Source organism: Mus musculus, chromosome 11 (genome assembly GCF_000001635.26).
Source record: "Mus musculus strain C57BL/6J chromosome 11, GRCm38.p6 C57BL/6J".
Classification (NCBI taxonomy): Eukaryota; Metazoa; Chordata; class Mammalia; order Rodentia; family Muridae; genus Mus; species Mus musculus.
In genome coordinates this window covers 83,497,134-83,509,580 of record NC_000077.6, presented here as the reverse complement: position 1 = coordinate 83,509,580, position 12,447 = coordinate 83,497,134, and the positions used below count along the sequence as shown (strand labels likewise).

General features: G+C 38.3%; 1 protein-coding gene across 9 annotated transcripts in view; it reads right to left on the bottom strand.

Annotated features, from left to right (window-relative positions):
* Positions 1 to 2,837: 2,837 nt before the first annotated feature.
* Taf15 (TATA-box binding protein associated factor 15) overlaps positions 2,838 to 12,447 on the bottom strand; it is a 33,671-nt gene continuing 24,061 nt past the window's right edge. For 6 of the 9 annotated variants that reach the window (XM_030246303.1, XM_030246301.1, XM_006534185.4 and 3 more), the window contains 9 exons: positions 12,285 to 12,319; positions 11,655 to 11,687; positions 10,399 to 10,508; positions 8,337 to 8,466; positions 6,729 to 6,821; positions 5,254 to 5,335; positions 5,065 to 5,153; positions 4,477 to 4,939; positions 2,838 to 3,163 (listed from right to left, as the gene is read on the bottom strand). In XM_030246303.1, the coding sequence (XP_030102163.1) occupies positions 3,124 to 3,163; positions 4,477 to 4,939; positions 5,065 to 5,153; positions 5,254 to 5,335; positions 6,729 to 6,821; positions 8,337 to 8,466; positions 10,399 to 10,508; positions 11,655 to 11,687; positions 12,285 to 12,319 (1,075 nt within the window). In that variant the 3' untranslated portion in view covers positions 2,838 to 3,123. Of the gene's footprint in view, positions 3,164 to 4,476; positions 4,940 to 5,064; positions 5,154 to 5,253; positions 5,336 to 6,728; positions 6,822 to 8,336; positions 8,467 to 10,398; positions 10,509 to 11,025; positions 11,135 to 11,654; positions 11,688 to 12,284; positions 12,320 to 12,447 lie in introns of all 9 variants that reach the window. The other 3 variants (XM_030246302.1, XM_030246305.1, XM_030246306.1) reach the window with 2 other exon arrangements.

Here is a 12,447-nt window from a genome sequence, read left to right as displayed (position 1 = left end):
GCAGATAGCCCTGGAGCTAATTGTATTTGATGTTAATTCTGTTCTCCTGTGATGGGCTTCGAACAAGGAATGAGTCAGCACTCATTTTCCTGTAAACCTTCTTCCCATCTTAATTTATAAATAAAGGCTAGAGCCGGTGATTGAACGGAGAAAGAGGGGAAAGTGGAGCTGAAGGTTTTGGGAGAGAAAGAGAAAGGGAGAGAGGACGACGGAGGACAGAGGAGGAAGAGGAAGGAAAGCAGAGCAGAAGCACATGGCCTGGAGAAACCGAAAGTTATAAGGGGTCACAGAGATGGGAAAGATGGCAGTGTAGTGGTAGATCTGCCCAATCTAGGCGTACAGCTTGTATTCATATTAATTGAGTTGTGTTTTCATTGCCGTGACATACTTGGCTTGGAGATTTACCCCAACAGTTTGTGCCTGTAAGCTATTAAAACCCAGGGAGATAAGAATGGCATTGCTCATTCTTCCAAAACCGCTGCTCATTTTTCCAAGACCACAAGAACAGTCAAGGAAAGAACATCTCTCCTGTCTTTGAACATCCTGCTACAATGTCAGGGGAGATTCTAAGAAGTTCTGCTTATATTCTAGAAGAGGGAAACCATGCCTTCTATACACTACTTGAGTTTGCATTCACAATTCAGTTCTCTATCAAAACTTTTTACTAAGGCAGTAGTTCCCAACAAGGGGCAATTCTCCCCTAAGGGAATCTGGCAGTTTAGTTGTCTGGGCTTGGTGTGTAGAAGAGCTATTATTAGCTTCCAGTGAGCAGCTATCAGGGATGCATAGGACATACTCCTAAAAAAAAAAAAAAAAAAAAAAAGATATACACCCAAGGTGGTGTAGCACACACCTTTAAACCCTACACTCAGGAGGCAATGGCAGGGCGCTCTCTTAAGTTCTGAGGCCAACCTACAAGTTCCTGACCATTAAAGCCACATAGTGAAACTGTCTCAGAACAAAAGAAACAAGACCCAGCATGGTGTTGGGAGGTATGCCCATAAACTCAGCACTTCCAAGGCTGAGGAAAGAGAAGCATTCCAGGCTAATGTGGGCTACATAGCAAGACCCTGTCTAAACAAGGCAGGATGAGGGTGGGAAGAATATATAACCCAAAATGTTATTCATTTTTTCACTTTTTGTATATGTGAGTGAATACCTGTGTGTGGACTATCTGGAGACCAGAAGAGCTCATCAGACCCCTTGAAGCTGGAGTTAGAGGTGGCTGTAAACCACTTGGATGTGGGTACTAGGAATTGAACTTGGGTTCTCTGGAAGAGCTGAACTATCTTTCCAGCCCCTAATAATATCATCTTTAGAGAGGATCTTATATACTTTATGTAGGCCAGGCTGGCTCTTAGCTTGTGATCATCCTACCTCAGCCTCAGTGCGTGGATTAGATGTCACCACATCACATGTAGCAACTTTTCCCTTGAAATGTACTCTTTCTAGGATATTAACTCAGACAAAAAGCATGTTCTTTCTCATATATAGGTACTAGCTCACAATGTTTATACTGTCTAAGTAGGAGTACTGGTATAGGCTATGAAGCTAAAAAGGAGACAAGAGGGAGTCTTTCAGTCTTTTTTCCTTTGGGTCTCATTGGTCACATGGTATTCCCCAACTTCAGGGTCTTCTCTTCATCTTATAATGTCTGAGTTGTCTTAAACGCCTCACCCCTAAACTAGTTACACTGGGTGCTTTAAAAATGCCCAGGCTTCATTCAGATTTTGAGTAGAGCCTAGGACATTTTTTATTTTCAAAAATTTCTAGCTTTTACATATAACTAACCATTGCTCTAGATAGCTTAATAATTGTATCTCAACTCCTACTGGTTGATAATTTGCAAATATGCTAGTGAAGATGTTATCAAAGGTGTAATAGCAAGGAAAAACAAGAAAGAAAATGGTAGACATGGCTGGAGAGATGGCTCAGAGGTTAAGAGCACTAACTGCTCTTCTGAAGGTCCTGAGTTCAAATCCCAGAAACCACATGGTGGCTCACAACCATCTGTAATGAGATCTGATATCCTCTTCTGGTGCATCTGAAGACAGCTACAGTGTGTTCACATATAATAAATAAATAAATCTTTAAAAAAAAAAAACTTAAGAAAATGGTAGACACATAATTTCATGCAGTATTGAAAAAGGAGTAGACCAGATAATATCTGAGAACGATACATAGAGATGTACAATGATACTGAAGCAGAAGCCTATATGGTATGACCAAGAATTATGGGGTCAGAGACTGAGATAGACAGTATTATATCTTATATCTTTACATCATTTAGCTGTATAGGGAGACTTGTGAACAGGCTATTGCAACTGTCCTAATAAGGAGACAAATGTAGTTCGTTATCAACTGTCAAGAGTATAGATGATTTGGGGTATATTTTGAATTAAAAAGGCCTGCGTATGTATAAAATGTAATCTAGAAATTTGACCTGATGTAATCTGGGTGGGTTGGTAAAGACTTCGGGTTAGGAAGACTAAGAAGAAACTGATCTGGGAGATTAAATGTTCTATTCAGTACATGTTAAGATCTTTATGCACCTATTTTCCATCTAATTGGAAAGGTTAAGGATTTAGGAGTAGGGAGGATTGAAGGGCACCAGCCAGGACTGGAAATAGAAATCTGATAGTGTGGTGATACAATAAGTCTAAACAGACATTCTTAGAACTGTCTCTTTATACCCACCAAGCTCTCAGACATTGGAGCTCAATAAAGAACAGCTAAAAATAACATTTAAATTTACCTAGGTTAATATTAATGTTCTAATTCTGTAGGGTTTGTTAGCTGTAACTGAGTTCTAAGTGTGACAAATAATGCACTCAATGTCCACAAAAAACAAGCAGCTTTTATTGCAGTATTACAAAACACTTTCCATTTTGGCAATATTTTACAACGCACTTAGCTTTAAGGGTTAGGAAAGAAAAGGTGGGAAAATAAAAGGGGATTTTTTTAATGGACATTTCTAAAAAGAAAACTGCCCCCAACCCTCCCACCCAAATAAAAACCCAAATGTCAATTTCACTACCCAAGAGGCCATGAGGAAAGCAGCAGGCACACTCTGACAATTCCCCACGGATCATGTCAGAGACAAAGGAGTATCTGAAACAGTCATCAGTATGGTCGGTTGCGCTGATCATTTCTGTAGTCGTTTCTAGGGATAAAAAAAAAAAAGAACCAAAGTAAGTTCTAGGATTTTAACAAGGGAACATGGTACATTTCCTAAGAGTGCTGATAACCTATACCAGCCAGATATTTTCTATAAAAGGTGACAATACATCTTATTTCTGTATCCCAATAAAGTACTATTCTTTTGGGACAGGGTCTCTATACAGCCCCAGCTGTCCCAGAACTCACTATGTAGACCAGGCAGGCTTTAAACTCAAAAAAATAGTCTTAATAAATCTAATTCACCAGCTTTAAGACTTATAAAGTTTAAGAGGCTTTGCTACCCATCACTCTAGTAATTTTCCACCTAAACCAAGGACTACAAGAACACTGTAAATACTTGCAAGTACTATGCCAAGTCTAATGTCCAGACAGAACCTTGGCATAGCAGAATAAACAAATTTAAAATTTACATTTCATGTATAAATTCTGTATCTGTCAATTACTATGTATATAATCTCAGAAAGGTTACTGTTATAGAGACCAACAAAGGAACCAAAACTAAACTTGTATAGATACTATTGTACAATACTTGCAACATATAAGTTTAGTATATGGTGATGAAGCTATTACTAATACCAAACAATTATACACTGCTTTCTATGGGCAAACCACTATTACAATTTCATCAAATTTTACATATTGGGTATTATTTGCTCCATTTTTCAGAAGAGACTATTAATGCTTTAAAGGGTTATATAACTTGCCTAAGGTCTCGCTAAGATGGGGAACAGAAGCCACTACAATATGTAACTACTATAATCCTCACTAGCTTTCACTACCTCCAGGAAATAGAGGAACTTGTATAAAGAATAAATGCAGGGTTTGAAAATCCTCCAAGAACTTGTAATTTAAACACTGTCAAGTTATCTCTCAATCCCAATTTTCTATAGCCACAAATATAAAGTAACAAATATAAAAATTTATTAATTTACAAAATAAAAGAAAAACTTGGAAATAAGCAAGTAACTAAAAATTTTCCTGAAAGATGTTAATGGGATTAAAAAAGAAAGAAAATGAGTCAAAAATGGTTGCCTACAAAGCAGTGGGGCTGGGGCTGGAGAGAACTCAGCAATTAAGAGCAATAATTGTTCTAATTAATTAAGAGCAATAACTGTTCTTCCAGATCCTGAGTTCAACTCCCAGCAACCACATGGTGGCTCACAGCCATCTGTAATGGGATCTAATGCCCTCTTCTGGTGTGTCTGAAGACAGCTACAGCGTACTCATATAAATAAGTCTTAAAAAAAAAATTAGAGATTGAGGCAAAAAGGTTCACAGATATATCTGAATACTCACCTTCCTCCCATTTTGCCTCCATAGCCACCTCGGTCTCCTCCGTAGCCACCACTTCGGTCTCCACCGTAGCCTCCACTTCTGTCTCCACCGTAGCCTCCACTGCCACTACCACTACCACCACGGTCTCCTCCATAGGCCCCCCGGCTGCGGTCTCCTCCATATCCACCTCGATCACCTCCATAGCCTCCTCGATCACCTCCATAGCCACCTCTGTCTCCTCCATAGCCACCTCTGTCTCCTCCGTAGCCACCTCGGTCTCCTCCATAGCTGCCTCCTCGGTCCCCACCATAACCACCTCTGTCTCCTCCATAGCTACCTCCTCTATCCCCACCATAGCCACCCCCACTCCTGTCTCCACCATAACCTCCCCCACTTCTGTCTCCACCATAGCCACCTCGGTCTCCACCTCTGCCCCCACGACCTCTGTAGCCCCTTTCTCCACCATAGCCTCTCCCCCGGAAATCTGCAAAATAAAATTACAAACCAATAAGGCCAGCATTAATAATGCAAAACCTCCCCAAGGCTAGTTAGAAGACAAGCACATTATACAAGCAATGAAAGGACTAACAGGATAAAGAGCTGGCCTACCTCCCCCTGAGGGACGTGAGTCCTCTGGTCTAGGCTCATTGCACTGATTACAGGAGTTTCTTCGAGCAAAGTTCATATTTCCACATGACCTGAAGAAAATAAAATGTTCCTAAGTCTTCAATAAACCCAGAATCCTTCCTTATACCCTCCAACCATCTCTTCACCCACCAAAGTAAATAGCATACTTACGGATTAGGGCAAACCCAGTCCCCATTCTTGGGGTCTCCACCTCGCCCCTGAAAACCTCCACGGCCTCTATATCCTCCACGGCCTAGTGGGGAGGAAAGGGATAAGGTAAAAGTGAAAAACCAGCAGTAGACACTAATGATATTTAAGAAGAGCATCAGATGAAAAAATAAAGTGCCATTTAATACCTAGACAGACTCCTTCCAAATTAATTCCTGCTACAGCAAGACTGTCATTCTTGATTTCACTTAAATATAGCAAACATTAATGGACTTCATATGTATTACAATATATCAACCTGCTTTTTATAATATTCTATACAGTTTGTGAATCTCGGTTATAAAAATTAAGTCTAAATAGTAAAGTAAATTCCAAACTTGAGGAAATGGACCAAATTTTTTACAAAATCAAGGAGCTGCATTGGGGAATCTTAAAAATTGGGTCAGCTCTGGCAGTGAGACAACGCAGCAAGCATAGAACTTGTTCTTAGTCTTACAAACTGACTGTGATGCCTGACACCCACCCAGTGGAAAGAGCAATTAACTTAGCAAAGTTGTGTTCTGAACCCCACATATACACCATGGCATGCATGTGCTCACACAAATAAATGCTATTAAAAAGTTAGACCAACTACCTAAGTAGGTTTTATTTAAACAATTGCTTCAGAACTCCTTTACCACTGCTGTAAGAGCACTACACAGTCATTTCTATAACCTCTCCTACCACTTGCTTAGCTACTGGAACATCCTCATTTTAAGATGAAATGTAGGACCAGTTGGAAAGATGACTCAGTGGTTAAAAGCACAAGCTGCTCTTGCAGAAGACCAGGGTTTAATTCCCAGCACCCATCTGGTGGCTTACAACCATCTATAACTCCAGTTCTATAGGATCCAATAGCCCCTTCAGGCATCCTTGGGCACCAGGCATTCACACAGTACATACATACAAACAAAACATTCATGCACATTAAATAAATTTATTTACAAAAAAAGATGAAAGGTAAATAAACCTAGGGAACAAAGGGTAGGTAGTAGCTGGTAGTGGCATACACCATTAATGCTAGCACTTCTCTGTGTGGGGGGGTATGGGGAGGAGTGGTAATCTCTGAGTTGAGGCCACACTAATCTACAGAGCAAGTTCCAGGATAGCCAGGACTATACACAGAAACTCTGTCATGAAAAAACAGAAAATAAAGTAAGATTTATGGGGCAGGAGAGATGACTCAGCAGTTAAGAGCACTGGCTGTTCTAGAGGTCCTGAGTTCAATTCCCAGCAACCACACAGGATAACAGAACATCTATAATGGGATGTGATGCCCTCTTCTGGTATGCAGGTGTGCATGCAGAACGCTCATACATAAAATACATAATATTTTTAAGCAATTATATGTAAGCAAGGACAAAACACAGACTTATTCAAACTCTGTGTAGCATTTGGGCCTTTTTATTTCTTTACATAGATCAATGTAAATATCCTACCTCGGCGTCCACCTCCACTTCCACCACCTCTCATAAATTCAGGCCTTCTAGTGGCAAATGACACTTTTATGATGTTTCCATGGAATTCTTTTCCTAAGAAGAAAAAAACAGTTTTGAGGCAGAGCAAATTGGTGCACATCTATAACCTCAACACTCAAAAGGCTGAGAGGTAGGTAAGAGGATCACTGAGATTTTGAGGCCCCAGCTTCAGCTAAACACTAAGACCTTTTCACCAAAAAGGAAAGGGAAGAGGAGAGGGTTTTAAATGAATGCTGCAATGACACTCTGTACCTCTACCTCCCAACAAAACCATTACTGTCTTGGCTCTTTTTACTTTCAGAAGAATAATGAACACATCCCCATAGTATTTAAACATACTAGTGCTTTGTGTTCCAAACAGTCAAACAATGCTAAACTATAACCCATAACCTACACAACAGAACAGACCTTCCATGGGGAGATAGTTATTTCTTACTAAGTTTAAAGACAAAGAAGAAAACATCTAATATTAGTGTAGATAAAGGGCTGCGAGATGGCTCAGTGGGTAAGAGCACTGACTGCTCTTCCAAAGGTCCCGAGCTCAAATCCCAGCAACCACATGGTGGCTCACAACTATCCGTAATGAGATCTGATGCCCTCTTCTGGTGCGTCTGAAGTTAGCTAGAGTGTTCTTTGGGTCAGAGCAAGCAGAGACTGAGCGAGTGGAGTTGACATGAGTGAGCAGAGGTTCTAAATACAATTCCCAACAACCACAAAAAGGCTCACAATCATCTGTACACATCTGTATAGCTACAGTGTACTCATATACATAAAATTAAATAAATGAAATAAATAAAATTTTTTTGAAAAAATAATTAAGTGTAGATAAAAGTTTGTTTTCTAGTCTTGAGGACTGAACCCAAGGCCTAATGCAAATATATATATATATATCTATATAAATATATAGAGATATAGATACCCCCATACATATGCTTATACATACATATGGGCTTTCCAGTATGTTTATAGTTTAGAATAAACAAAGGGGGAGGGGTAAGCAAGGCTGGGATTCAGATTTAGTTGTAAAATTGTCCCAAACAAGATCATGCTTGAATACTTGGTCCTCATCTGGTAGCACTGCTTTTGGAAGGTTGCAGCATGTTTTGAATAAGATTCCTAGCTGGCAGATGTTAACCAAGCCAACTTTCTATACCTGTATCAGGGTTAAAATTATGTGCAAGTAAGATAAAGGAAACACAAAGATATACTTCATCTTATATCTACATAGAAGCACAAGCTTGTTGTATTCTTGACCACTATTAAACAGGAAAATAACCATTATCCCTCAGAATATGTTTTGCCTTCCAGGCTAGAAAACATTTCTTCAAAGTGTACAAAAAGAGCTAGAGAGATACTCAGAAGTTAGGAGCACTGGGTTATTTTCTAGGAGCCAAGTTTGATTCCCAACACCTACATGACAGCTCACAACCACCTATGCCTCCATTTCCAGGGGATGTGATATCCTCTTCTGGCCTCCAAAGGCACCAGCTGCACAAATCATGCATAGACATACATGAAGGCAAAACACCCAAACACATACATGAATTTAAATATAGGAATGGAGCATACCATCAAACCAATCAATGGCTGCCTTAGCTGATGGAGGGTCATCAAATGACACTGTTGCTTCCCCTTTTGGCTTTCCTGTGTCTTTGTCTGTGTAAAGATTTATCATTGGTTTTCCAGTCTTTTTGTTAGTCTAAAAAAAAAAAAAAATGACCAAATTGATGTTGCATTTCAGGAATAAGTAACCATGAATCATTCGGGTAAAGATTTTTTTCAAAAATTTATTATATTTAATTATTTGCATGTATGTATGTATGTATATGGTGTACACGTGAGTTCAAGTCCCCTTAGAAAAGCAGAACCGTCAGATTCCCTGTAACTGGAACTTCAGGCCGGTGGTAAACAGCCCAACATGGGTACTGAAAACTGAACTCAGATCCTCTGGAACAGTACATGCTCTTTACAGTAGAGCCACCTCTCCAGCCAGGTAAAGATTTTTTTTTACATCCATATTACAAAACAGTATATATTTAATATAAAAATGAAATTATCTATAGGTGTGGATATATTGAAAACTATACATACTGAAGTAAGAGAAAAACTATAAAAATTTTGTCAGGAGCCAGCAGTAATGGAACATGCCTTTAATCCCAGTACTCTGGAGGCAAAGGTAAGGTTCATCTTAAATATTTTGAGGCCAGCTTGGTCTACATAGTGAGTTCCAGGATAGCCAGAACTTAAAAAAGAAAAAAAAAATCTATTAAGAGCTAGCATATTTGAAGGTCTGGATTCAACCTCCAGAACCACCAAAAAATAGTTAACAATGACCCAAAAAACAAAAATCCTAAAAAGTGGCATGCTATTTATGTGTAATTTAGTTAAACCCATAAAAACCAAATGTAGATAATGTTAAAAAAATACATATTTTGTAAAACATTTAAAGGCTAGGAAGAATCTTTCAATAAAAATCAATGCATTATTATTAAGATAGCCATTGGGCTTTGGCTGGGATGAATATAGAAGACAGTTCTACTCATTAAAAATATGCGGCCAGCCATGGTGTCTTGTCCCTCTAATCCCAGCACTCAGGAGGCTAAGGCAGCAAGATTTTGAGTTTGAGGCTAACCCAGGCACAGTGGGAGCCCCTATCTCAAAACAAAGAAAAGCTCTCAACTTGTGTGTGGTTCAGGTATAAATTAAAAAAAAAAAAAAAAAAAAAGCAAACAAACCAAAACAAAAAAAAAAAAAAAGCAAGCAAACAAAAAACCCAGGAATTCGCCAATAAGGAAAAAAAAAGTAATTTCACAAATACCAAAACAAGGACCAGTGAACACAGTAACACCGACCGACCACTGTTTCCGTAGCCCTGCTCTACAGGCTGCTTTTCAGTTAAAGATAGGTAGGAAGTACATGCACGAAATTAAGTGAACAACAACAGAACAATCACAAGATAATGGAATAATGCAGTGCAGACATTAAGCATAAGAAGTTGTTAGTAATAACTTTAGTTTACATATATTTGCATTTCAGAATCCAAGAATAAAGCTTAAGCACAGGAACAAGGATAAACATGAGCAAGAAATAAAACCTTCATGTACTTTAAATAAACCTAGTATGCTCCTCAGTTTTTTTTTTTTTTTTTGGAAACTTGACTTTAGCTAAAATCATCTGGAAAGAGGACAGCAATTGAGAAAATGCTTCCACCAGATTGGTTGATGACTGACGTGGGAGGGCTCAGCCCACTGGAGACACTGCCACCTCTGAAGAGATGATCCTGCATGGTCTAAGAAAGCATGCTGAGCAAACCATGAGAAACAAGCAAGTAAGTGTGTTCCTCCATGGTCTCTACTTCAGTTCCTGCCCTGACTTCCTTCAATGATGGACTAAGATAAGCCAAAAAAAAAAATAAACCCTTTCCTCCTCAAGTTTCTTTTGGCCAGAATAGTCTATAACAGCAATAGAAAGCTAAATAAGACACTTAGCAAAGGCCTACAGACTTTGGGAAGTACATGCATTAAAGGATTTAGATAATGCTTACTAGGGTATATAGACTTACAATGCAATGTATGTATCTTATGTGAATATTAACAATTATGAAATCTTCAATGTGACACTTTTAACTTACCTTGATAATTCCTATTTGCTTAAAGAACTCTCCCACTTGATCTGTAGACACACCCTCCCCAAGTCCTTGCACAAAGATTGTGTTGTTATCTGAATTATCAGACTCTGAATCTAAGGAGGAAAAGTTATGGTCAATTTCATAAACATATCCCTTAAATTACTACATCCTGTTCGGTAATCAAAAACAATTTATTGACTAGTAATGGACTGCTTCTAAGCACCAAATATAAGGACCAACATATAGCCTTATATAAACATGCAAAGTGTTCACAGTAGTTGTATGGAAGATCAATTCTTACAACAAAACTACAGGTAAAGTGCAGGTTACTCTGAAATACATAAAGACCAATAAAGGGCGATGTTAAAAATATCACTCTTCAGATCCAGGACTAAAGCTCATGAAGAGATGAAGAAGGTTAATTAGCATACCTTTCTCTGAAGAACTTTCAATTATATAGTCATACGTCTGACAAATCAATACTTTTAAAAGGCTTTCTAGTATACAATTCCCCCAAATTGGAGACTTGACACTCAAGCCAGCCAGCCAAGCAGAATTGCTGGTTTCCCATTCACTGCAAAAAGCCTTGTATATATCAGAAGGTAAGAGCACCTGGTACACACACCTTACCTTACACGCACACTTTTGGATTAGTACAACAAAGTAAGAAAGTTGTATAAAAATTCAGTCCATCAAGGGATAATTCAGAAATTGCCATCCATATAGAATACTTTGGCATCTTAATAAAAACAAAAGTTCTGATTTCAATATATATTAAATATTTTTACTCAAATAGATTTTAACCTCTAAATCCTAACTTTCAAAAGGCTCCAAAAGCAAGTCTATAGCCTTTAATTCATCTAAAAATGAAACGCTACATAAAATTAGTAACTTCTACCCGGAGAAAGACAATTCCCTTGTACATGAACAACTTTCTTATGCCCATTAAAACTAATTCAATGAAAGATTTAAACAGCTTTTTACCTCTACATTGCTAAGATAACAAATTTCTCTTTAGACTGCATTAATGCTTATTAGCAGAACAAATTTGAATGTTTCTTCAAGCAACAAAGCACAAACACAGCAGTTTCTCCAGCAAGCTTTCTAATCAGATCACTAAATTATTATTTTAAGTCAAATTCCCCAGATCTGGCAGCACCATTAAATTAAATTAAATTAAATTAAATTAAATTAAACCTCCCTCCAAACACATTAATTCCTCTTCCAGAGGTAGGAAACCAAACTATCAAGAATCTTACCAGCATCTGGTCTGGGTCCATAATCCCTGTGACCTATGGGAGAAGAAAAGGAAAGGCTGTCTAAGACAACTTATTTGAAATTAAAAAGGAAACGGTAATAACCAAAGCATGTAAAGTCAGAACTTAATATCCTTGAAAGTCAACCATCACAGGTTTAAAAATAACTACATAAATGTTTATTATTTAAAGTTTAGGAAATCAAGACGAATGCCAACATTTCTTTAGCCTTGTCCAAGACAGCACCCACTTTTGTTATTATTCTAGTATCACTTCTGTCAAGCACTGTTGTAAGGCTGATTGGAAACCCCTAATAATTTAAAACACCACGTCAGCTACCTTTATAAAAGGAAAAAAAACCCTATTGTCAAAACCCAGTGAATTCCTCATTCATCGGTCACAGACTCTTTCATGCAATACACTGTGTAGAGAACGCATTGGACTACTTGAGATCAGATTTGGCTTTTAATATGTACTTGGATATAAGAGTGTATACAGAGAGTACTTTGTAATGCACACAACACACGAGCCTCAACAGAGTAAGAAGGGCTTAGACTGCATCTGCGGGATATTGGTGGCTTTTAGATTTATATAGCATTTCCACTGAAACATTTTGGGATACTCAGCACTTACCACCAAAATTTTTGAAGCCACCGCGGTCACCACCACTGCAGAGGAAAAATTGAAGAAATGATTTCTTCCTTAAGTAAGTCTCTAATGTGCTGAGCCCTGGGCTCAATCTACACTTAACTGTCACAAGTAGAGTGCCTAGAAAAATAGTAGCACCAACTTTCCA